We start from the raw sequence: 25,608 nt of genomic DNA, 5'->3' as shown, positions 1-25,608 counted from the left end.
GAGTGCAGAGGGCGCGCCCGCCGAGGGCTGGAGAGAGGTCAGACCGCCGGAGAAGAGGCAGGTGCTGAGTGTGATTTAGATGTCCGGTCGGCCCTGCCTCTCAGAGCGCTGCCCCGGGAGGGAGCACCTGCGGCCTCACCTGGGAGCTTGTTAGATATGCAGAGTCTTGGGCCTGCCCCAATCTACGTCAGAGTCTGCAGTCGTAGCCAGACCCCAGGTTAAGTGGATTCACAGTAATGGGTGAGATGGGCTGCTGAGGACATGAGTGGTGGGGGGGTGGGGGCATTTGTATTAAAAGGTAAATGATGTTTTGGGCATTTTCAGAGGAATGAGGGTTGAGGGCTGAGAGTGAGGGGAGAGAAGGTGCCCTCCACATTGCCCCCCATTTCTGCTCAGTCTTACCGATGCTTTTCATGAGGCTATTGTAATAGTCATTTTCCTTCTCCTCCAGGAGGACGTTCACCATAGGCTCCAGGAAGGGACTTGTCAGCAGTGGGTCAGGGATCAGCCTCGAAATCCGAGCCAACACTTCGTCCTCCTCAGGGGCAATCATGTCTTTTCGGACTCCGTTGGTCAAATAGTAAGCATATCTCTTCCAAAAAGAAACCACCAGCAAACAAATGATCATGACTGGTGAACTGTGCCCACTTGCCCACACCCGTCCGCTGCCAGGAGGCCATGTTCACAAAGCACCCTCCCCACCCTTCATCGCTACGTCCTGCTTCCCGGCCTGTGGCTTCACACTCATTGTCTACAACCGCTGGCCGGTTTTCCCCACGACTCTGGAGGGCTTGGCCAAAGCTAGAGAGCTTTCAGCGAGTACAGAGGACCTGTCAAAGGCCATGCAGACAGCACGGAGGACTGAGTCCAAGGACGAGGCAACAGATCTGACGAGCTTCAGGAAGAGGAGGTACAACTCCTTAAATGGACTCAATTCACTCTCAACACTGATCCTCTACAGAGCGGTTCCATCCTTGGGCTTGTAGCTGCCAGTTGGGAAAAAAGTTCCCAAAGACCTGACTTACTGTGGTCAAAGTGGGACTTACTGTAGTTCTTCTAATACAACTGAGGGCTTTTGGGTTTAGAAAAATAACAGATGCTCACACTGAACCAAATGGCCATGTGACCTGGCGACATGGGAAGTGTTGTTTCCTGGGGTTTGCCTCTCAGCGGCTGGACGGCTGAGGGCTCCAGAGGTGAGTCATTCCAGACAGATGACAAGCACCGGGTGTAGGGAAGGATTGGAAATCAGCTTTGAGCATCAGTGCCCATTGTCTGTGGTCAGAAGTGGCTGAGCTCACCTTCCTAGAACTGTAATGGAAGCTGGTTAAACAGAAAAATGTCCAAACTCCCTCAGTCAGAACTGCTGGGGTGGGGAGAGAGGCTGCGGTTAAAATGCAGATTCACAGATCCCTCCTCAGGTAGTCGGGAGTTTTCTTAAACAAGCGAATGTAATTCTAATCTTCAGGCAACTTTGAGAAATGCTGGGTAGCTCATAAGTGCACGGCGACGTTAGCATCAGCCAGACCTGGCCTGAGGCTTGGCTTTGCCTCTCGCTGACTGCAGAACCCTGAGCAAGCTGCTGAATCAGTCTGCAGCCCAGCTTCCACACCTGGACAGCAGGAGTGATCACAGTGCCCAGGTCTTGAATGCAGTCAAGCAAAGGGTTAGCATGGGATTTTGCAAGTGCATAGTGAGTTGTTGTTGTTAATTCTTTTATGATACACTAAACACTCAAACTATTTACTCTAAAGTTTTATTGTTTTTCATTTAAGATAGAGGTTAGAAACTCAAAAGGCTACCTAGAATCAACAGATAACATTAGGAAGTGAAAGTTGGCTGGATGAAAAGATAATGAGGAATGGCGGAGACTGACAGACTGGAGAATGTATCTCTCATCTGAAGGAGGCAGCTACTTCTCAATTTTGAATGTCTTAGTTTTTCAAGAGAGGTTAAAAATCTAGCTTATGTGAGATTTCCCTCATTTTCAAAACACACCAAGAGACCAAATCCAGCGCATAGCAGAGTTGCTAGATGTGTTGGGATATACTTATACTAAAAAATTATTCATTGTTTATCTGAAATTCAAATTTAACTGGGTGTCCTGTTTTGTTTTAATTTTTCAACACTAGGCTATGGGTCACCATTGTGCAACTTAGTTCTCAGAGGACCCAAAGACACTGATTTCTAAGGCTTACTAGGGCATTTACACACACACACACACACACACACACACACACACACACCCTCACTCTGGACTGTCCCAGGCTCTGGACTTTGGTATTTGTAAAATACACCCTGCATTATTCTGCTGTTCTCCCCAGGGCCAGAGTTACTGAGATGCTGATAGTAACATCCAGCAAACTGGGAGAAAAATGTGACAAGAATGTACCTCCAAGTCTGATTCAGAGGGCTTGGCTTCTTGAAGTTCTATTTCCATCTCCTTCTGTAACATCATGTTAATCTGCTCTTCTGGGCTCATTGGTCTGCTGTCTGGGTGGCTCACAGAGGTCACCACTTCCTTCTTCCCGGGTAAGGAGGTCAAGGTGTTGCAGGCCGAGGTGGTCCTGAAAAGAAGATGTGGCTCAGCCCCTGGCTTGCTCAGAGGTTCTGAGGTTATTGGGCCTTCTTTCCCTGGCCACACTAGTGTCCTTCCACAGAAGCCGCCCCTCCTCCATGTCACCTAACAGGAGGCTGTGCCCGTAAGGGACCACCTCTCACATGGAACGCTGCATAGGTGTTAGTAGTGGTTTGCTCAGTTGGTTAATTCGTTTCATTTAGACTCTGATAGTTTGTTAGATTAAGGGGATTTGTGGGGAACACCCACTGGTTCCTGGGTGTCTGGGTTTGCTTTGGAGAGCATGGTTCAGCCTGGTGTCCTGAAACCCCTTGTCTCCACAGGGACAACTTACCTGGAGGGATCCTCTTTGTCTTTGAAGGAGAACTTCACTTTCTTCTTCCTGGGCTCTGATGAGCCTTTTGTTGCTAGAATAGTGGAGAAAGACATCAGTGACGGGCAGTGGCCTTGGGCCATCCTCTGTCCACAGCGATGAGCTCTCAGGACTGTCCCGAAGCACACCAAGGGGGTGTCTTTGGCGCAGTGCGATGAGGCACAAGATGTGGGTTCTGGCCCCACCTGCACTAGTTACCTGTGTGACCCTGAGGAAGTGACTTCATACTCCGGGCCTCAGTTGTGAAATGGGGATGAGCATGCTGTCCCTTCATGCGTACATGTACCAGGGATGAATAACTGCCTACTCGATTCACGATCCCACCGTTACTCTGTTCCTTAAATGTCAGGTGTATTATTGTTTCATATATTTTTTAAATAGACTCAGGCTTTTAAACTTAATATATTTATTTTAAAGGGCATATTATATGGTTATCATAAATAAAAAACAGTATTCTTTGCAATAAATAAAAACAGCATCATTTGCAACAGAGAGTAACTAAGGTAAATTTGATAGATGACATAAAACTCTACTCTGCAGCTTGCTTACGTTTCTGGCCTAAGGAAATTAACAAGGAATAGAGAAGTGTTAATGACACACTGATAGTAAACTGACATTCTGAGAAAATTACAGAGAACCGAAGACTCAAGAAGTATTTCCAGTTCATACTTGAGCTCAATCTACTCCAAATATAATAGTAATAGACAGGATACTCTTTAAAAATTAAAACATATATTGCTGCACATACACCCAGCAAGAACTACTAAAGGAAGCCCTTACACAGATGTATGCGTCCCAGGTGGGGTTAAATCAATGAATACATAAAAAGTCCCACGGTCAGCAGCTTCCAAGATGGCCCCCAGCCCCCTCCCCCAGAGATCATGCCCTTGTGAAATCCCCTTGAATGTGGGCTTGGCATCTCACTCCTAACAAACAGAACATGGCAAAAGTAATAAAATGTCACTTTCAAAACTAAGTTTCCAAAAGACTGTAGTTTCCGTCTTGCTGGCTCTCTCCTCTCTCTTCTTCTGCCCCTTGTTCCCTCGGAGGGAAGCCCGACATTATGGCTGCTGGGCCTAGAGGGCCACGTGGCAGGAAACTGATGTCCATGGGCAACAGGCAATGAGGACCCGGGGACATGAGTGAGCCTGGAGGAGGAGCCTTCCCTGGTGACCTTTAATGGCTATGGCCCTGGCTGACATCTCAACTGCATGCTTGTGACAGACTCTGAGCCAGAACCACCCATTAAGCCGTACCCAGATTCCTGACCCGCAGACTATAAGATAGTAAGTGGTGGTTGTTTTAAACCATTAAGTTTGGGGGTAATTATACGGCAGTCGATGAAAACAAGTGCACAGAGAACAGTGTTTGGTGCATTGTAATGTAAGGTTGGAGGTGTGTGGTAAATGTAAGGTTAGCTATTACAATCATTTCCTTTTCACAGATGAGGAGGCTGAGACTCTCTGAGGCTATTCAGAAGTGGCTGCAGCAAGAGGTGAAGCCAGGACGAGAACCAGATTACACTTCTCCCTCCAAGACCCCGTTCTGAGCTGGTATGGCACAGTGCCACAGATACCTGGCAGCTCTGGAATGACCCTTTCCCTAGGGACATTGATGGTGACTGGCTGGTAGACCTTCAGCAGGTCCTTCAGCTTCAGGTCCTGAGCTGCCAAGGAGTAGTTGTTGGCGATGGAATCGCTGGGTCCACGATGGTGGAGCTGCTCTTTGAAGGGAACAGCCAGGGTCCACGACGTGCGCTGCATCAAGGGGGGGTAAGTGCTGTGCGACATGACAGTCTGCAGGGGAGACACGCAGAGTGAGACACGCAAGGGCTCAGGGTCCTGGCTCTACTCTCATCGAGACTCCTGGAGTCCCGCATGCCTCACGCTGTTTCTGCCTTCTGCAAACTTACTGCGTACACTTTCAGAGTGGATACCAAGTGTACTTCTCTGGCTGGCTTTCCATACACAGTAAGTTTGGGAGTCAGGTAGTTGATTTCTATTGTCTTTATTCCTTATGGACATGGCTATAAAGGAGAAATAATTACTCTCACTTTACAACTGAAGATAAAGAAGTTCAGGGAGTTTAAATAACACAGCACGTAGGTGAGAAGGCCAGGTTCTCACTCACCATTGTACTACTGCATAAGTCTTTCTCCCTCACTGCTCTGGCATTCCCGGTGACAGAGATGACCAAAGCCACGAAAGCCACTCGCCAATCCTGCCTGCCTGCCCCCCACCTGTACTGGCAGAAGATCAGCAGCCAGGTGAACAGACCTGATAGACTTCAGATGGCTCCTCGTTGGCAGAAGCAGGCAGAGGGGGCAGCTCGGGCCGCTTCTGGGAGTGGCTCATGTGGTGTATCGAGTCACTTCTGGGGATCTGTGGGAAGGGAGTAAAATCACCCTTTAGGAATTCTAAGAGGTCCCCAAGCCTCTAGGTTGGTGAGGAGTGAAGAGATCCCATTTTAGGCACAGAGTTCTGCTACACACACTTTTCTCACTCCCCTCTGTGGTGTAGGTCTCATTTTTTAATCATCAGTCTGACTTTCCACCAGCATCTCTTCCGTGGCTACACATCTATGAGCAAATTCATATACTGTTTCTCCAGGGAAGAGCCCAGATTCTAAGGGCACCCCAAGCTGCCCTACCCTGGCTGTGATTAAAAGGGTTTTCCAAAAAGTACTCTTGCATTTCTCATATGCAAAATGCCAAATAGAAATGTACTCATGCAGTAAGTAGCACAGTAAGTAGCACTATATGACATGTGTGCTTAACATAGCAACACTGTGCTTCCTGTAGAAAAATATCACTTAACCATGTGGGTGTTTGAGCCCACCATTCTGTTCAGTGAGTGTGTACCTGGGAGTAAGCCTCAGGTACGCTCTCTGGCACCAGGTGTCCTTCCTGAGCAGAGCTGAAAGTGCCTGCAGAACTGCCCCACCAGGTGCGTGCTCTGTCCTACAATCCAGCCCCTACGTGTGGGGCAGCTATTTCATCTGAGGCAGTGATGGGGATGCTGCAATTTGTTCCGGCACTGGAGGAAAACTTCTGGGCTGGACTTACTGATAGGTGTTGCTGTACAACATGTTAAAATAGTTAAGGGTCCTGGCAGGTGTGGCTCAGTTAGTTGAGCACCGCCCCAGGCACCAATAGGTCACCCAGTTTAATTCCTTGTCAGGGCACATGCCTGGGTTGTGGGCTCCATCCCCACTAGGGGGCGTGCAGGATGCAGCATATCAATGTATCTCTCTCACCTCGACGTTTCCTTCTCTCTCCCTCTCACTTCTTTCCTCTCGAAAATCAATAAAAAACATATAAAAGTAGTCTAAGGGATTTTTAAGGGCAATTCTGACTCTCTGTGACTGTTCGCCTGAGGCAATTATGTCATGCAGGGTAACTGGCAATGGGTAGTGGGTCCAGGAATATGTAAATCAGATGTTAACCAGCCCCACTCCCCAATCAACCCTTCACTGAAGACTCAACCTTGCAAAATAATAACAACAACATCTGCCATTATTTCCAATTATTATGTGCTGGACACGAGACTTCATACCCATATTCTAGCTGAAGAAATGAAGTGTCTGAGAGGAGAGGGCACACATCCTAGCCACACAGAGGTGCTTTAAAACGCACATCACTCCTTATCCCAGCACTGGAAACAGGAAGTTCGTGTACACAAAAAGTTACTTTAGGAATGTGTTGATCTTAAAATTAAACAAACGTGCAAACCATAAACACAGATGCATATTGAGCCTGGGGACTTTAAAAACAGAGTCGTTTCACTGATCTAATGGCCTCATTCAGTGGTTCTCAACAATGGCGGCGCTACCCAGCAGAGCTTTCTGAAACATGGGGTGATCAGGCTCCACCTCCAACAAGAGGAGTTTGGGACCCACAGACCCTGTTACCAGCTGAGAGACCTTGCTTTGTTGGCTTAAATCACTGTCTGTCTCTCTGCTCTTGACCTTGATTTGAAGGATCAAAGAGCTGAGCAGTCATTTCCAAGAACTCCCTCTTCCATTACTGAAATTAAGATCAGACATGTACTGATGAGGTGAATAAAATGAAACATCCAGCATCAACTTGAAAGAAGCCTGGTCATTCCAAGCAGGTGTGATACTACCCAGGGTAGGTTTAGGCAGTAGTACTTCCAGGGATGTGAAGTCATTCATTCATGGTTTCCTTCAGGATCCCAGGTGTACAACAGTTTCCTCATCTGCCTGAAGAGCTGTTTTCCAGGATTGAAAGTTAGGGTTGTCTGTATTCTGTCTTTGCAAGCAAGGTTTTGTGGCCAGTGGAAATCTTTCCCTTGGCCTACCTTATAAATCTGTTTCAAATAAAAATCTTCATTAAAAGAACAGCAAACAGCATTTAAAGTGTGCCTCCGGGCACTTCAGTGTATGACCACCTCGTGGATCTCAGCTCTGACAATGAAGACCCTGGCACCTAGGGTGGGCAGAACTGTTACTTTAACATGGCTCATTTCTGACCACATGTGATGTTGCCTGTCCTTTATAGAGGCCATTCCCAAGTGCTCGCCTGAGGACCTGCTAAGCAGAATCTCGCGAGTCTTAGCTACAAAGGCGGACTCCAAGGCCATGCTCCAAACTTTGTGGATCAGCATCTATGGGGTCAGGCCAAGCCTCTACATGCAAAGACACTCCCAGGTGTTCTGATGTGCAGCCAGTGTTGGGAACTATGGGATGGAATATATGGTCTAAAGAACTTTGAAGTTCAACAGGTGTCTACCCTTGAAATTTCCCCAGTAAAACGTGAGGATTGGACTAAAAAGCCTAATTCAGCAAAAAGCATATTTCAAAGGACATAACACAAAAATGTGATTAGCATACTTGCTCAGTCAAGGAATCTAACATGGCCATTGGTCTGTGATTGAAACATCTCCTTCCCATCCACCCCCAATTCCCCACATGTTGAAAACACGAGTGAAAAAGAAAGAGAAACACCTTAAAATTCATACATACCTCTGGAGATGAACAATCCATGTCACTCATGTTGTGCATTCTAATTGGACCTATGAAAACTGAATAAAGTAATTTCAGCTTCTTCCTCTCCTACCAGTGGCTCTGAAATTCACACTTCCTTCTAGCATAATGGGGATGACACAGAGAATGGAACTTTCCTGATGTTCTGAACATTCTGTTCGCAGGGCTGCCTCTCTGAGGTCACAAACTTCAGCCCCCTGAGGAGTTCCCTGGTGGAAGAGGAGAGCGAGGGGAGCTGGCATAAGGGGGCAGCACTGGGGTTCTGCAGGGCTTTGTGCTGTGACTTCAGCGCCCCTTGTGGTGGCCACTCTTCCTTCCCACTGAGCTTCTCCTATTGGACCTTTTCCAGGAACACACCGAGTTCACTGGAAAAACTGAAGTAGAGTTACATATTAAAACAGGGAATGGGGAGGGGGTACCCCCGAAACAATATCCCTGGGAGCCTGAACTCTTCTGTCTTCTCCTCCCTGGGCTGTTTTAACACTGGAGGTGCTGTACCCAGGGTTCTGTGTCTGTTGCTAAGGAAGGAGAGGAGTCTGCTGTGCAGTCTGCTGTGCCCACATACAAGACTGGGCTTGACTTCACTCAGTGTCCTAGTGCCTCCCTTTGCCGGGTCCAGCCAGGCAGCAGGAAATGCGGTGACAGAAGGGAAGATAGGAGGGTATTTAGCAATGATCCTGGAATGTAGAGGTGAGTGGTATTAAGGGACTGTGCCTTTGTAATTAGAATCTGAGGTAAACAACAAAGAATTTTTTAGCATAAGTATGTCCGATTCAACAGTTGAACATACTAATATCAAAAAGTTATGCTGCTTACCGGAAATTGAAATGAAACTGGGTGTCCTGTGTTTTTATTTGCTAAATCTGGCGATACAGAGAGAAGAGGTCCACCTCTGTGGTGTGAACAGTTTACGGTTTCCATTTGTTGCTGGACAATTTTCCCCAATCCTATTTCACCCAAGCCCAGTGCTCCTGGCCGGTCTGTCCTGAGGCCTGAGACGGCTGCTTAGCCAGAGGAAGTAAATGCAAAGACACAGAAGAGACCGCACACGGATTTGTTTCACTGGCCCTCAAATGGTTACCCAGAGCCATATCCTGATGCTGTAGAGAGATGCTAAGACCTGGCCATCAGGGGATAAAGAATGCATTGGAGGAGGCAGCCCAACACAAGGGAAAGCAAAACCTGGTTGGCCCTCCAAAAATGACAGGTGGAAGGAATTAGGGGATTCCCAGAGGCCTCCGTAGATGGCACCCTTGAGAAAAATCCCAGTGGAAGCCCCAGTTCAGCTTTTCAAAACAACACTTGCTAGGCCTCAGTGGTTCTCAATCTCCCTAATGCTGCGACCCTTTAATACATTCCTCATGTTGTGGTGACTTACAACCATAAAATTATTTTCGTTGCTACTTCATAACTGTACTTTTGCTACTTCTATGTCTTAGGCGACCCCTGTGAAAGGGGTTGAGAACTGCTGCCCTAGGGGATAATGGTTGTAAAGTTTTGTTCTGAAGCAAAACAAACAAAAACATTTTCGTGAGTGGGACACCCATAATACTGCAGCTGAACCAAGTGCAGGAAGCCACAAGGACTGACCTGCACATAACAATTTAGGGTATCTGTCCATGTCCTCTAATCTCCACCTACTATTAGCTCCCCTTTCTCGCTGTTGTGGAGTCAGAGCCAGATCCCTTAGCTTAGTATTATTATGTTTATCCCAAGTTTGTTTTTCTGCCCATCAGCCTGATCACTTCCGAAACAGGAGTTGGTAGCAGTGTACCATCTCATATTTTGGAGCTTGTGCTCCAGCTGGGTTCTGAGTTCTGTACAGCCAGCCCTCGCTGCAACCCTGTGGCTGCTTCTCTCTGCCTGAAGAGCTCTTTTCCAGGATGCTGTGGACACAAGCCACGGAAGAGTACAGTCAACATAGGTCCCAGGATGGGAAGTGCCTGAGAACTAACTGCGCTAGCAGGCCAGCGCTCAGGTCTTTTATGTTACAGATAGAGCTGAGGCTCCGAAAGGTCAGGGATACAAGGTCACAGAGTGAGTCAGCCCTGGGACTAGAGCCCAGGAGTGTTGTCTCCCCAGCTCATTGTCTTCACTAGTATGCTCTGTGGCAGTGGTTCTCAACCAGGGGCGACTGTGCCCCCCACCAGCGGACATCTGGCAACGCCTGGGGGCAGTTTGGTTGTCACAGCGGGGGTGGAGGGAAGGGGAGTACTAGTGGCATCTAGTAGGTGGAGGCCAGGGATACTGCCAGACTTCCTGCGGAGCAGGACAGCCCCCGGACACAGCCCTTTCTGGCGCAGTTAGCAGCGCTAGCACTGGGAAACCCTGCGCAGGGCGATCAGCCAGGGACCTGTGTGCTGGCGCTGCGGGACGGAGGGACGGGGCTAGACTCTCCTCTATGAAACATGGGGACACCCATCTACTAGGGCCCTACGGCTCTCACTAGTTCAAGCCGCTTGCATCTGAGAAGTAATGCTCAACCCCCTCCACCCCCGGCGGAATCCTACTTTAGGTACCCTCAGTGCCACAGATGCTTCCAGAAGAGCTGCCCGTCCACCTGTCCCAGCGGTGACCTGAGCACTCTCGGGTCACCACAGGGGGATAGGAAAGGCAGCTTCCTGTCAGCCTCAGTTTCCTTATCTGCAAACCTCTGGGGGTTCGTCCGGGTGGTTCCAAAAGGCTGTGGGCTGGGGGACGGCATCGCGCTCTAACGTGGACACTTTGTAGAGGCGGGGTGTGGCCGCGGGGGCGGGGCTGCGGACCGGGGGCGGGGCCTAGGAAGGGCGGGGCCTCGGGGCGGGGCCGGCGGGCTGCGCGCTCACGCCGTCGCCTGCGCACTGTGTCGCTTCCTTCCTGGGCTCCTCCCGCTCCCTCGGTTGCACCTGCGACCGGGTGAGCGCCGCCGCCCAGATCAGGTGAGAACGCGCAGCTGGGGCGCCGGGTGCCGCGTGCCCTGCGGGCCGGACCCCTGCCGGCCGGCCGGGGGGCGGAGCGCGGGGCGGGGCTGAGGCGTCGGGGTTCCCAGCCCGCAGCCCCCGGCAGATCTGGGAATACAGTGACTAATCCTCCGCGGCCCTGGGACGGGCTGGGAGCGCGCGCCCGCGCACGCCCGCAGTTACCGCCGGGGTGATGGCAGTGTCGCCAGCCCCGTGCCACCCCGAGACCCCGCCCCGTCCGGGGAAGCCAGGTAGAGGAGTCCCCAACCCCTTCCTCGGGTTTAATGCAAACGGTGCCCTCCTCCCCGGGGCCCTCTTCTCTCCCGAGGGCCCCCTCCCCGTCACTGCAGAGTCCCCCAAGTTCGTGCTAGGGTACTCGACTCCTCCTGAGCCCCCCTTTCTCGGCCCCTGGGTCGTCTGCCGGAGCCCCCTCCCCTGGGAGCCCGGTGAACGGCGCCGGCCCCGGCGTCTCCGAAGGGGGCGGTTGGCGCAGCAGTTCGCCCGTGGGCGGGGCCGGGGGCTCCGAGAAGGCGCGTGAGCGCTCTGGCCCCTGGCACGCCAACCCACACCTGCCCGATCCAGCGCCCCAAACCAGTTCCCCACACCGGCCCTGTGACCCCGAGTTTCCCAGGCCCCGGGAGACCAGTAAGGGGAGCTGGGCTTTTTCCTGCTCGTTGCAGAAATGAGATTAGGGTAGATGAGTGCCCGGAACATCCCACAATCAGGGTCGATGCCCGCTGCAGCTTCAAAGACAGGATGTGGGTGTGGGGCGTTGGTCCTCCGCTCTCCAAGGGGTTCCTGTTTCACAGAAGGGATTGTACGGAGGATCTGAAGCTGAGATAGTTAAAATGTGCTTTAATTTGCTGCTAGACGTTAATAGACACACACACACTTAGCATGTGGGATATTTAGTAAAACAAATATGTGAGATCGGGACAGTCCTGGAAATTCCAGGCTGTTGAGTCAGAGTATAATTCCAGTCAGTTTCCTTTATGTCTCTTTGGCACCTTGTTAAGAGGTGGAGACCTACACACAAGTAAATAGAGAATGATTTATGGCACAGGGCAGTTGGGAGCCAGCCAGTTTGGGTAGAAAATACAGAAATTGGCCACCATTACTGTTGTTTGAGAAAGGCTTTCCGAGGGGGGTGTGGAGGGGAGGCAGTAGGACTTGAAATAGTATATTCAGCTTTCTTCAATGTTCTTTTCAGTATTTTGTCAGGGCAAAAAATAAACCTAAGGTCTCAGAGATAATGCCATTAACATTTTGTTAGATGTCCTTCTAGACCTTTTATTATGAGATATGTACATAAAATATTTATGTAACCATATGAAGTATTTTATAATTTTTTTTCACTTGTGGGCATAATTTTATGTTACTGAATAGCTACATTATCATTTTAATGATTGAACAACACTCCACTGTATGAATTTATTATTGAACCAGTTTCCTACTAATGGATGGTTAGCTTCTTTCCATTGTTTGCTATTTATTATCTATTATGATCAGGGAGGTGCTACACACCTGTTTGGTACATCTTGGTATACCTGTTTGATGATTTCCTCCATGTTCCTGGAAAATCAAGTGTTGGATCAAGGTGTGTGCAGTTTGAAATTTTGATAGATAGTGCCAGGTTACCCTCCATCTGCGTGCCCACCATCAGTGCGTGGAGATAGTAGAAGCTTTTGTTGGGCCAGGGGGGTGAGACCACTAATCATTTAAGAAACTTTTTCTTTCCTCCAGTGACAACGAGAGACTGGGTGACAGGAGCGATTCGGCTGCGCTCCACACTGGAGAGCTTACCGGTAGAAGAATTAATTCCTAAGAGTCTGAAATGTTGCAGAATGGCCAAAGAGGAGACCCCAAGTATCTCCAAGGACTTGCAGGAGTTGTGGAGGAAGCTGTCTTTGCTCATAGACTCTGTCCAGAATAACTCAAAGGTCAGTTTCCAATTAGTGTGCATAATGGAAAATCCCAAGGTAACAATAGCTTAACCACTGTGGAAAGCTCTCTCTCAAGTAGAAAAAATCTGGAGGTAGGTCAGGAATCTTTCTAGCTTGCCACCTTGCCATATCTAAGTTGTGACTTTCAAACTCACTGTCTAAGATGGAGCATCAGCCATCAGATCTATGCTCCAGGCAGTAGGATGAAGGGGAGGGGAAACACAGGGCTGTGTTCTGGCCAACTTCTGCTCACAGCATTTTCATCCGCAGCAAGTACGTAACCTGTTCCATGGATACTTCTGTTTAAGGACACCGTATTTAGTTCGTGGGGTAGAGGCACTGACGCGAGCGCACAGCCAGCGGCAGCGTGGCTCTTCCCGAATGAGACTTATCTCACACGCTTCGCTTTCTCTGTCAGGACATTCACTGCCATTTTACACACAGGGCATTTTAAATGGTGACACCACCAACAAAATCACCTAGAAATGTGAAAAAAAAAGGTAGCACTAAATGGACCACGGAAAGGACAATTGCTTAGAGAAGGCAAGTGTCACCTGGTTTGGCCTCAGCTGGGCATGTGCGTCAGGCGACACATTTTTTGCTGCTTTCTGCATATTTACAAAAGCAAGTATGATACCAATTTTAGTGAGTAGGTGATTTTGCAAATCCACAATGAATAGAGAATGACTGTATATGAATTAGCCTTACGAAGCACTTTAGGCCCAACACGGGCTAGGTATTTGGTGTGTCTTATTTAATATTTACGTCTACCTTCCGAGGTAGGTCTTCAAAGCGTATGAACTCAAGCTTCTTGGCATTTCGTGCCTTCTTCATCTTAGATCCTCATCCATGGTCCTTGGGATGGATTTGGGCTACGTGACGTCCTGGCCACCGACTCCCAGGACGATGGGGCACATTATCAGTCGGCTAAGTCCCGAGGTAGAGTAGTTTCTTTTAAAAACTTTCATTGAATTAATATGAATTGTGAGGCCCAGATTCAGAAGAGCTTAAGGACTGGAAGTAACACAGTCCTGCTGGGTCCCACGCACACGGTCTCCAAGTCCTGCCAAGTCTCTCCGCCACTGCCCTTGGGGACCGTGCCCTCCGCTGCCCCCTGAGTCAGTGTGGCGGCTTGCCCGAGTGCCCGCCCGTCTCCTAATGGCTTCTTGCACAGGATGGCCGGGTTCTTCTTTCTTAAATTATTTTTCGACTATCACAACCTGCTCAAGGGCCAACATTTACTTGCCATCTTTTTCTTCCTGTTTTTTTTTTTTTTTTTTAACTTTTCAGTGGAAATATGTGAGCCATGTATGTAATTTTAAAGTTTCTAGTCATCACATTAAAAAGCATAAAAAGAAACAGGTGAATGAAAATAATTTAATAATATATTTTATATAGCCAAGTATATCCAAAACAATCTAATTTCAACATGTAATCAATATAAAAAATCTTCAGTGAGACATTTTATATCCCTTTTTCATATACTTAGAGCATTCAATTCAGATGCTAAATTTTTGTTGGAAATGCTTGATCTCTATTCAGATTTCATAAAATTTTCAGTTAAAAATGTATTTGAGACAAACCTGACTTACTTGAAATGTAATTAAAAACTTTCCAATGACTGAATCAAATTTCAATTTTTAAATTTAAATTCCATTGAAAATCCAGCTCACCAGCCACACCAGCCGCATTTCAAGTGCTCAGGAGCTACCGGTGGACACCCTGGTGTGGGCCCTCATCCGCTCCTCCCCACTGCTCACCGGGACTGCTGTTTAGAAGGATCAGAGCAGCTGTCAGATGATCCTGGGGACTGACTAAGGATCTGTGTGCTGGAGCCTGAGACAAGCCAAGAGCCAGCCCGCTCCTGTGACCCTCTGCTGGTCTCGCCTCTCTGGCCTTTGGCAGTCCTACCAGGAGAATCTTGCTGTGCTCTGATACTAGAGTGTCAGAGCTGGGCAGTCTAAGCCAGAGGTGACTCCTGTTCCCTCTGACTGGAGAAGCTGCTTAGCCAGAGTTTGGGAGCTTTGGTCGGAAGGAGCTGCTGGGCAGGGCAGCCAGTGGGCACGTGCCATTCTGTGGTCTGGCAGGATGTGTCTGGCCGAGGCGTTCCCAGGAGGCAGTCCTGAGCTTCAGGCCTGCGGCTGTGGTCTCCAGAGTGGCCTGTTCTGGTTAAGCAGAGTGAGCCCTGCACTCTGGTCACCATCACACTGAGCTACCAGCCCCCCGGCCCCCAGACGCCCACCGTTTGAATCACTTGGTGAACTGTCTCTAGAAGGCACATGCGTTCCGGGTCATGGTACTTGTGACCACTGCAGCTTGAATTATGTCTTAACCCCAGCTGCTGGCCAACAATGAGACACAGGAAGGACCAGTTCAACTGGGAAACATTCTGGAATGATGGGGCCTTTCACGTGTCAGTGCTGAGGACAGCTGGCATGGGGCCTCGGGAGAAGGAGACGCCTGTGGAGTGGCCCTGGCCAGCTCTGCCCTAGGCGGCCCCTCCACTGGGCTGGACCACAGAGTGCTGTGCTGGGGGAGGGAGGGGCCCCTTGGTGCCACGGCACACGCCTGCAGTCGTGGGCCCGCCGTGCTTTCCAGGCTGACGACAGGAACACCTTCCCAGCGAGGTGGCAGTCACGGAAAGCGCTTGATATGCAGAGTGGAGTTCTTCCTGCTTGACTTTGCCACTGGGAGCTGTGTGACTCTAGGTCACCCATGTAGTCCACCCTTTCTCACACCCCAGTGGGTGCACAGACCACCCGGCTCTTACTGAAAAGTAGAATCTGATGCACAGGTCTGGGGCAGCTGTGCTGAGGGTGTCTGCTGAGGGGCGTGGAGTGGTCCTCCTTTCACAGGCTTGCGGTGGGGTGGGGCTCAGACTTGCCCTTTGTGGGCAGTTGCCCTGGGCTGTCCATTTGATGACTCAGGTCTTGGGAGGATTATTGTGTTGATTTCCTGCTTAGGAGTCTTTCAACTCTGGCTCTTCTCTGCCCACAGGTGGTTGCCTTTATGAAGTCTCCAGTGGGTCAGTACCTGGACAAGCACCCTTTTGTAGCCCTCACTTTGCTGGTGTTCGTGGTGGTGTCAGCGGTTCCGGTTGGGTTCTTCCTGCTCCTTGTGGTACTTACCTCCCTGGCTGCGTTTGTGGGAGTCATATTACTGGAAGGTATCCTGCTCAGTTATTTGCCCCCTTGGAATAATGACACAATTGGGAGGACAGTCTTGGGCATCTGCAACTCTGGTCAAAGATCTCTGTTCTTGTCCAAATCACACCGACCAAGGCACTTGTCAGAACAGGTAAAACAGACTCTGGCATCTGCATACAGTTTGTTACCTTCACTGAGCCTCAGGTTTCTCATTTGTAAGACGGGGATATAGTAATAGCCTCTATGGGCTGTTGTAAGGGTTGAAACTGACAGTTTCATTAAGTATCTAGCACAGTCCGTGGCAGAGTGGCATCTCCATGATGCTGACTAGTACCGTTAAACGGAGAAGCCGTTCACCCCACAACTGGTTACTGAGCTCCCACTGCCTGCCAGGTGCCATGCCCAGTGCGGAGGTTCCTCTCCCCCCCTGTCCCCCCGAAGTTCCACCACCACCTCTCAACTGCTTCCTGTGTTGCTAAGTCAGCATTACCGAGAAAACACCTCTGGTGCAGTTTGCCTTTTCAAATCAGATCACAAACCACCACAGGCTGGCCATAGAGAGGCTGCCACTGGGTCAGGCGACAGCCTCTGGTCCAGCCTGTGGCTTCCCAGAGCTAAGAGCGCCCAGAGTGGTTTCCCTGCCCCGGGGGCTGTGGACAAGGCAGTCTGCACTTGCAGGAGAAGGTGGGCATGGTAGGCGATGAGCCAAGTACATCTGGCAGAGGGTCATTCAGCAAATATCGGCGGGCAGATGGACAAATGAATGTATGGACGGGGGAATGAATGAGCACCAACAAAAGTGAATTTAGAGAGAAAGTCGGGGTCCACTTCATTTTGGTGGTATGCAAAGCTTTACAGAACACAGGACTTTAAGATGTGTGATAAATTTATTTCCTTTGGGCAAGGAAGGCTTTCTAGACAGGAGGAACAGCGTGGGCAAAGCCTTTAGAGCCATGGTTCTCGAACTTGAGTCTGCATAAGTCTTGGCTCTTGGAAGTGCTGGCTTCAAGGCTCACCCAGAGACGAGTCTGGAGTAGGGGCCAGAAGTACGAATGTTTGGCCTCCCCGCTGCACTGATTCCGATACAGTGGTTGCTGGCCACACTTTGAAAACCTTGATCTGGGGTTTTGGAAGTCTTCATGAAAAGGCAGCTCATTGTTTATGTGCTGTGGTTCCCTTCCTTCTCAGGGTCCGTCCCCGGACCGGTCACCATGGCCATGGGGCGGAGCCTGGGCTGCCCGTCCACCCCCAGGCGAGGCAGCATGTCACAGCTGTGCGTTGGAAGGAGGGCTTTTGTCAGGAGGGAGGCAGGGAGAGCTGGGCCACAGAACTGCACAGTCATCACACGTAGAGTCAGGCCGTGGCCGTGTCAGCACTCGGAGGTACTGATTATTTTGCCCTTTTCACAGATGAGTTAAAGTGAAGTCCCACGAGGCCCCAGGCCGCACCGCGAATGACTTAGCTACAGTGTTAGGCTCAGCACGTCTGCAAGTCCGTGCTCCGCCACTGCAGCCGTGGCTGTTTTTCCCTCAGACCCCACTTGATGAGAAATGTATTTTCCACCTTTAAAAAGTCGAAGTTAACTGTTGTTTCAAATGCCGTGGCCCAGGGTCTGGCAGCTTTCAGCTGTTTCGGGTGAATGCTGCTGACAGCCTCTCTTGTAGGACTGGTCATCTCCGTGGGCGGCCTCTCCCTGTTCTGTGTCCTCTGTGGCTTGGGCTTCGTGTCACTCGCCATTTCAGGGACCATCATCGTGTGCTACGTGGTGGTTTCCAGCCTCATCAACCACTGGTTTTCTTCCGGGTGAGTACCTGTCAGTGTAATAATCTCATCTTTTCCATGGGGGTTGTCACAGGTAATGTCCTCACCCACTCTGTCTCGAAGCAGAGTGGTCAGAGGCGGTGCCTCGTTCCCCATGCGCGTCAGGCATCCCGTGGGATATACCACGAGCCTCAAACACAGCTGCTGGCACCATCCACATACGACAGCCATCTTGTTGTCATGGCAACCCCCCCGAGGTAGTTATTAATTAGTTCCTTTAAAAGGACGTTCATTATTTACAGAAATTCAAATTAAGGTATTTTTCTGGGATGAAGGGGGACCATCCATGGTCTGTCTGGATCCCTCTGCTCTTCAGACTGAGTGTCTCATCACAGTGCGTGTGAGTCATGTGTGAGCACATGGAGGTCGCTCCCACAGGAGGGCCCCCAACTGCCAGCTCCTCCCGGGCCTCCCCGTCGTTAGCTGCTGGAGGGAAAACCACTGCTGTGGTGAAGTGCTGTCTGCAATGGGCCACTGTCCCAAGGGGTTTCCAAAGGTGATTTTTTAATGCTTGGATTTTGTCCTTTCGTCCTTGGAGACTTTGAATCTGAGTCACAAGTGGGGTGTGACCCCAATGAGCTTCATTTAAGCTCTTGCTGAATTGCTGGTGGTCGCTAGTACCCACTGAGCACTTGCTGTGCCAGGGACGTTACACACTCTCCAGACTTAGCTCATCTCCTCCTCACAGACACCCTGCGAGGCAGGTGCTAGCCCCATCCTGCCAATGGGACAGGAGGCCGCGCCCCAAAGAGTGGCAGGATGGGCTGAGATCCAGATCAGTTCATGCCAAAGCCTCTTAACCAAGATACAAATGACTGCACAGCAGGGGCTGGCAAACACTTTCTGGGAGGGGCCAGAAGTGGATTGTTCAGATACTGAGACGCGCAGTCTTGTTGCAAGTGCTCAGCTCTGGTCTGTGCTGTGGGAGCCACCCAGACAGCCAGCAAATGGAACAGATGTCGCTGTGTCCCAGTCAGACCTTATTTACAGACGTGGGCAGTAGCTGGATCTGGCCGAGGCCCACGGGTACCAACCCCTGCTCTCAGAGAACTGATGTGCCGAATTTTGTTTTTCTGCACAATAGCCCTTGAGCTCAGTTGATGGCCCTGGAGCTACATTCAGCTTCTCATAAATTGCTTTGATCCCTGTCAGTCTCAAAGGAGATAATAGGAGAAAGCCTGGTCTGTTTGGCTTCTTGAGGCTGATGCTTCTGAGCCCAGACCCTCCCTGCTGGGCCCTGCTCTGCTGTCCCTCAGGAAGCAGCAGAATTGGAGCACCACCTGTTGATCAGTGAAGAGGCTGGAAAGGTGCTCAGGAGTTGTCCTTGGTCTGTCTCCTCCTCTTCCTCCCAGACCAGGCGCTCGGACCCACGGTTCTCTCCGTGGCGGCGGTTCTCCACCCATTGTCCCCAGGACCCATTTACCTTCTCAGAAATAATGTGTCTTTCAGAGGGTTTTTGTTTATAGGGTTCCAGCATATTGATAATTATTCAAATGGAAATTGTAACAGAAACTTGAAAAATAGTTATTCATTTAAAAAGAACAAGCTCGGCCGGCCAGTGTGGTTCAGCAGTTGAGCGACCCATGCACCAAGAGGTCGCTGGATGGATTCCCGGTCAGGGCACATGCCCAGGTTGTGGGCCTGATCCCCAGTGTGGGGCATGCAGGAGGCGGCCAGTCGATGTTCTCTCTCATCGATGTTTCTATCTCTCTCTCCCTCTCGCTTCCTCTCTCTCTAAAATCCACAAAGAAAAAAATAAAACAAAAAGCACAATATTCCCCACTGATAGAAAGGACATATTTTTATGGAAAGTAGCTGTTTGCAGTACAAGATGAAAGCAGTGAGTGGCTGTCCCAGGTTCTGCAGAGCTTCACCATCTGCCCGGAGGTGCGGGCAGGCTCCTGGCATCGGCACTCCCTGTGTGATGCGTTACTCTGGTCAGAGTACTTGAAGACCCCAGCTCACAAGTGCGTGGTTGGAACGAGAGGGGATGCGTCTCAGACGACAGGGATGCTCTTTGGTAGAGCACCACAACTCGATAAGTGGTGGCTTCTTAACGGTTAATGGACGTGTGAACTTTTTGTACAGCAAGTCCTCATATAAGGTCATCGATGGGTTCTGAGACGTTGAGGGAAGTGTGTGAAGCCAGTTTTACCAGAGGTGGTGATGTAACCGAGCGCATGTCCCTGTAAGCACAGGTGCAACGCGATGGCCTGCCGTGCTGTGTTATATTGAAGCCCACTGGTCTAGCTCACGCTTTTCGTAGATTGAGCTCGACTGCACACGACTTGGTGACGCCGTGCTCCAGTCACGGGAGGACATGGGTTCACAGTTGTGCAGCTCTCCCCAATACACTGAAAACTCGAGGAGGACGGAGAAGACGTGCTGTATTATCATGAAAGTAGTTGTTGCCTGACTCCCTTACACTAGTGAATTCTTCAAAACTCGAAACCGGTAACTCTCTTGTTAAATGATCCAAAGATGGGGGGAGAAGAGGAACTACCCACTTTATTCCATGATGTAAATGGAATATTGACCCTAAAACAAAAGACAACACAACTAAAATTTTTAAGAAAGCAAACAAAACTGTAAGATGTTCTTGTGAAAACTGAGTAAGCAATCTTTTGAAGAAGCACGCAGACCTGCCCCGTGTAGAGACTTTGACAAGGACCGGCCCTGCTGCGCTGGCGGGGCATCTGCGGACCGCCCGGGGCCTGCGGTCTGGGGGAGGGGAGCCTGTACGGCCACCGGTCACCCAGTCACTTACACACGTCCCACCAGGTCTCCCAAAGCAGCCGGGCGTGTCTGGCCTCCTCACATCTCTCCTAAGGGAGATAAGGAGTCCTTCCCAGTTTCTTGTTATCAGGTGGGAATGCTTTGGCGGCAAGTAATGAAAACCAAAGCAGATAACAGCTCAAACGAGCAGGGGTTGTTTTTATGGCAGAACAGAAAGCTGGAGGTGGCCCAGGGCGTCCTCAGCCACTCTGGAGTCCCCGCATGCCAGGCACCTTTTGCCTTTGTGTTGCCATCTGGAGCCATTTGGTCTGTCACTCAGCTCTGGCTGCACCAGCTAATTAAGGCAGGACAACGGGAGGGAAAACGAGTCTGCCCTCACCAGTTGAGTCTGGCCCTTTCTATCAAGTACGTGAGCATTTTCCCAGGACCACCCCCCGTCCCTCCCCAGCCAACCCCCTGGCTAGACTTTTGTCAGATGGACACTCCAAGCTGGAAGAGTGGCCAGGTGGTGAAGTGTTGAGTTTGCTCAGTGTCTGAAGTGAGACCTCACGAGGAGATGCACCTTGGGAGTGTTTGTCGGCTGAGCTCTGGTGGGCGTGGGTGTCAGTGCTGGCAACACTGCTTGGGATTCTGAGATAATCCGCAGATCCGGTAAGTTAACACCCTTAGCACTACCTCCCCTTCCGCCTCCCTCTGAAACCTGCCATCACGGGGACTAAAAAGACCTCCCTGCTTCTCTTCCCCACCTCTGTGCTGTTGATGTCATCAAGAAACAGTCGACTAATTGGAATCCGAAGATGTGGGTCTGAATCCCAGCTCTGCCATTTTTTAGCTGTGTGATCTTAAGCTGTTTAACTTCTCTGTTCTCAGTTTTCTTTTTCTCCTTTCATTTTAAATTCTCTCTTTTTTTTATCCTCACCCGAGGACATTTTTCCATTTTTTGTTCAGGTAGAGTGGGAGGGAGAGAGAGGAACACAGAGAGAGAGAAACATCGACGTGAAAGGAACACATCGAGTGGCTGCCACCCGCACAACCGACCAGGGCCGGGGACAAACTGCAACCGAGGTACGTGCCCTTAGCGGGAACCGAACCCGGGTCTCTCAGGACCGCAGGCCGACGCTCTAACCGCTGAGCCAAACCGGCCAGGGCTAAATTCTCTCTTTTTAATTGATTCTAGAGAGAGAGAAAGGGAGAGGGAGAGAGAGACAGAAACATTGATTGGCCACCTCCTGTATGCCCCCCACTGGGGATCGGGCGCACAACCCGGGCATGTGCCCTGACCGAGAATCTAACCTGTGACCTCTTGATGCATGGGTCAATGCTCAACCAGTGAGCCACACCGGCTCGTTTTCTTTATTTTTTAATTTGTTGATTTTAGAGAAAGAGGGGAAGGGAAAAAGAGAGCAAAACATTGATCTGTTGTCCACTAATTTATGCACTCATTGGCTGATTCTTGTATGTGCCCTGACCAGAGATCAAACCTGCAACCTTGGCGTGTGAGGAGGATGCTCAAACCGCCTGAGCTCCCCAGCCAAGGCTCAGTTTTGTTATTGGTGAAATAGGGCTTCTCCTTGCTCTGCCTTTCTGCCTGGATTGTTGTGAGGACACAGGCAACAGCAGCAGAGAGCACAGGATCCCCGTGAGGAGAGGGAAAGGGCTGTCATCCCTTCTCCAGCTCAGTCATTTTAACTTCTGTGCCCTCAACTCTTCTCACCTGTAAAATTGGCGCAGCCTCAAGTCTGGTTACAAGGAGAAGCTAAAAGTGAACTAACAAAGAAGGTCACATGTTCAGCTGTGTACGCTGTCAGCACTACTCTTTAAAGAGGCCCTAGAGCTAACCACTTCCTCTTGCTGTCAAACAGACCACTGATACCAGACTCCAGCGGGGACTGCCAACTGACTGTGAAGCCCGCGGGCTTGGAGGGGCGCTACCAGGAATGAGCAGACGGCGGAGCTGCAGCTTTCCTCCCGGCATCTCCGGAGGCTGGGATCACACATGCCTTTGGGGTTGTGACTCGGAGGGCACTAGGTGGTCAAGCACTCCTTGGGGGGGTGTCCCGGGCTTTTTCACTTGTGAGTAGGGTCCTGCGGTAGCCACTTGAGAACCTCCCAGGCTCGGCCGCGCCTCCCGCCTCTCCCCTTCTCCCCAGTGATGCAGACTGGATCCTGGCAGGGCCCTAAGCCTGGCGACATGACCCCAAGGTCGACTTGACACAGGATCTTGTATCCAAGGGCCCAATTTGGGGTAATTGAGGATTTTTCTTTCTTTTTTTAAGAAATGAAAGAAGCTGTTTATTTCTCCACTCATTTGAAACAAGAGTGGGGGTGGGAAACATCCAAAACATAACCAGCTCTTCTGTTTTATTAGCCTTTTATCAGAAAGAGCAGCAGTATTGGACAATAATGGACTCTCAAAGTTGGAAAACAGAGTCCAAACTCAATTTTATAGTCGAGCATTTTTGAGGAAGTCTGTAGGAGTAGCACCCACTGCTGAGTCCTGTTAAGCTATTACTCTTTGCACTTGATACTTTGTATTTTGTTAAGGAACTTGCCCTGTTAAGCCACTTAGAAAAGTTCTGTGAACATACTAAAGGGCTACAGAAATTTAAAAAATCCTGTGGTATTTCTACTTAAGTGGTTTATTTGCTGTGGTATTTTATTCAATAAATACTTGTTTAGATGAGCTTTTTTTCTGTCTACATTCTTATTTAATGTATCACAAAAATATATATTTTAGAGAGTAAGGAAAATGACCAAGGGTGAAATGAAGCATGTCTTCAATACGGACGGTCAGTATCAGGTGGTGACGACAGAAAAGTCATAGTGTGGGGACAAAACCTGGAGCCAGCGATAGCTCCATTCAGTAAGAAATCACGTGCTCTGACAGGAAGACAAGTAGCAAACCATGAATTGTCCTCTGAACAGCAGGCCAAAGGGCAGGAACTGGAGATGGAGAGAATTACAAAGAGGAGAGACAAAGATAAACATTCCTCAAGCTACCCAGTTCCTTTGCTGAAATGGAAGGAATATGGGTCAGCCTCAGGCTCTCACTTTTAGGTGGACTTGGACATGCTGGGCCGTAGGGTCACTGGTGCCTGATGAAGCAGCCATCCGAGCTGTCCAGTCAGTGGTGTCTGTTTTATCATCTTTAGTTAATGTTCGCTTTTGACCATCTCCATAGACATCGCCAACAGCTCCTTTGGTATTGCCATCTCTTACTCTGTGACACCCACATTATTGTGTATAAAAATGTGACCAACTTCTGGATGTTGATTTTGTATTCTGCTACTTTGCCGAATTCATTTATTAAATCAATTACTTTTTTGGTGGAGTCTTCAGGGTTTTCTGTGTACATCATGTCATCTGCGAATAATGATAATTTTACTTCCTCTTTTTCAATTTGGATGCCTTTTATCTTCTCTGATTGCTAGGGCTACGACTTCCAGTCCTGTGTTGAGTAAGAGTGGTGTAAGTGGACAGCCGTGTCTTCTTTCCGTTCTTATGGGAAACACTTAGTTTTTGCCCATTGAGTATGATGTTGGCTATAGGTTTGTCATATATGGCCTTTATTATGTTGAAGTGTGATCCCTCTATTCCCGCTTTGCTGAGAGTTTTTATCAAAAATGGGTGCACGATTTTGTTGAATGCTTTTTCTGTATCTACTTATGTGATCATGTGATTTTTCTTTATTTTGTTTATATGATATATCATATTTATTAATTTGTTAATATTATATTGGCCTTGCATCCCCAGAATAAATCACACTTGGTCATAGTGTATGATCTTTTTAATGTATTGTTGGATCTCATTGGCTAATGTTTTGTTGAGGTTTTACTATCTATGTTCATCAGGGAGTTTGGCCTGTAATTTTCTTTTTCTGTAGTGTCTTTATCTGGTTTTGGAATTACGATAACGCTGGCTTTGTAAAAAAGAGCTTGGTAATGTTCGTCCTCTTTAATTTTTTGGAACAGGTAGAGGAGGATAGGTTAGTTCTTTGCATGTTTGATAAAACTCTCCTGTAAATTTATATGGTTCAGGACTTCTGTTTGCTTGGAGTTTTTATTTATTTATTTTTTATTTTTTGAAATTTTTTTATTACTGCCTCAATTTCATTAGTTGTTATAGGTTTTCTCATTCTTCCTGATTGAGTTTTGGAAGATTGTATGTTTCTAGGAATTTGTCCCTTTTGTTCATGTTGTCCAGTTGGTTGGCATATAATTGTTCATAGTGTTTTCTTACAATCCCATGTATTTCTGTGGTGAGAGGGGTTTTTTTATTCTCACCCAAGGACATTTTTGCATTTATCTTGAGATAGCACAGGAGGGAGAGTGGGAGGACGAGAGAGAGAAAGAGAGAAACATTGATGTGAGAGAGACACGTCGAGTGGTTGCCACCCACATGACCCCAACTGGGGCCGGGGACAAACTGCAACCAAGGTACATGCCCTTAGCGGGAACTGAACCCAGGACTCTCAGGACCGCAGGCTGATGCTTTAACCGCTGAACCAAACCAGCCAGGGCTGTGGTGTGAGTTGTTATATTGCCTCTTTCATTTCTGATTTTATTTATTTGGATCCTCTGTTTTTTGATGAGTCTAGTTAAAGGTTGATCAATCTTACTTATCTTTTTAAAGAACCATCTTTTGGTTTCATTAATCTTTTGTATTTTTTTTTTAGTCTCTATCTCATTTATTTCTGCTCTGATCTTTATTATTTCCTTCCTTTTACTTCCTCGGGGCTTTTCTTGCTGTTCCCTTTCCAGTTCTTTTAGTTGTAGTTTTAGATAGCTTATTAGAGCTTTTTCTTGTTTCTTGAGGTGGACCTGTAATGCTATGGACTTTCAGGACTGCTTTTGCTGTGTCTCGTAGGTTTTGAGTTCTTACGTGTTCATTTTCATTTCTTTCCAGGGAACTTTTTATTTCTTTGATCTCACTGGTAACCCTTTCATTGTTTAATAACATGCTAGTTAGCCTCCATGTTTTGAGCGTGTTTGAGGTTTTTATATTGTAGCTGGTTTCTAGTTTCATGCCATTGTGATCTGAGAAGATGCTTGCTTGATATATCAGTCTT

At 49.0% G+C, this 25,608-nt stretch overlaps 2 protein-coding genes across 7 annotated transcripts in view; one reads left to right on the top strand and one right to left on the bottom strand.

Annotated features, from left to right (window-relative positions):
- Positions 1-7,964, bottom strand: part of DNAH3 (dynein axonemal heavy chain 3) — a 229,454-nt gene extending 221,490 nt beyond the window's left edge. Inside the window, exons 1-6 of the mRNA XM_036279927.1 lie at positions 7,935-7,964; positions 5,228-5,332; positions 4,522-4,747; positions 2,913-2,985; positions 2,393-2,567; positions 403-592 (exon numbers count right to left, since the gene is read on the bottom strand). Of these exons, the coding sequence (XP_036135820.1) occupies positions 403-592; positions 2,393-2,567; positions 2,913-2,985; positions 4,522-4,747; positions 5,228-5,332; positions 7,935-7,964 (799 nt within the window). The remainder of the gene's footprint in view (positions 1-402; positions 593-2,392; positions 2,568-2,912; positions 2,986-4,521; positions 4,748-5,227; positions 5,333-7,934) is intronic.
- A 2,823-nt stretch (positions 7,965-10,787) lies between these two features.
- On the top strand, positions 10,788-23,887 carry TMEM159 (transmembrane protein 159). Of its 6 annotated transcripts, none has more exons than XM_036280700.1 (7): positions 10,796-10,873; positions 12,404-12,491; positions 12,638-12,834; positions 13,677-13,776; positions 15,835-16,003; positions 17,648-17,786; positions 22,403-23,887. In XM_036280700.1, exons 2-7 carry the CDS (start codon positions 12,449-12,451, stop codon positions 22,619-22,621), a joined length of 867 nt encoding a protein of 288 aa, XP_036136593.1. In that variant the 5' UTR covers positions 10,796-10,873; positions 12,404-12,448; the 3' UTR covers positions 22,622-23,887. The 6 variants fall into 6 exon arrangements, with proteins under 6 accessions (XP_036136596.1, XP_036136593.1, XP_036136592.1 ...); XM_036280701.1 differs by lacking the exon at positions 10,796-10,873 and adding an exon at positions 11,127-11,145; XM_036280703.1 differs by lacking the exon at positions 12,404-12,491 and having other exon boundaries at positions 10,788-10,873.
- The last annotated feature ends 1,721 nt before the right edge of the window (positions 23,888-25,608 follow it).

Source organism: Molossus molossus, unplaced genomic scaffold (assembly GCF_014108415.1).
Source record: "Molossus molossus isolate mMolMol1 unplaced genomic scaffold, mMolMol1.p scaffold_m16_p_3, whole genome shotgun sequence".
Classification (NCBI taxonomy): Eukaryota; Metazoa; Chordata; class Mammalia; order Chiroptera; family Molossidae; genus Molossus; species Molossus molossus.
This window is presented reverse-complemented; position numbering and strand designations above follow the sequence as displayed.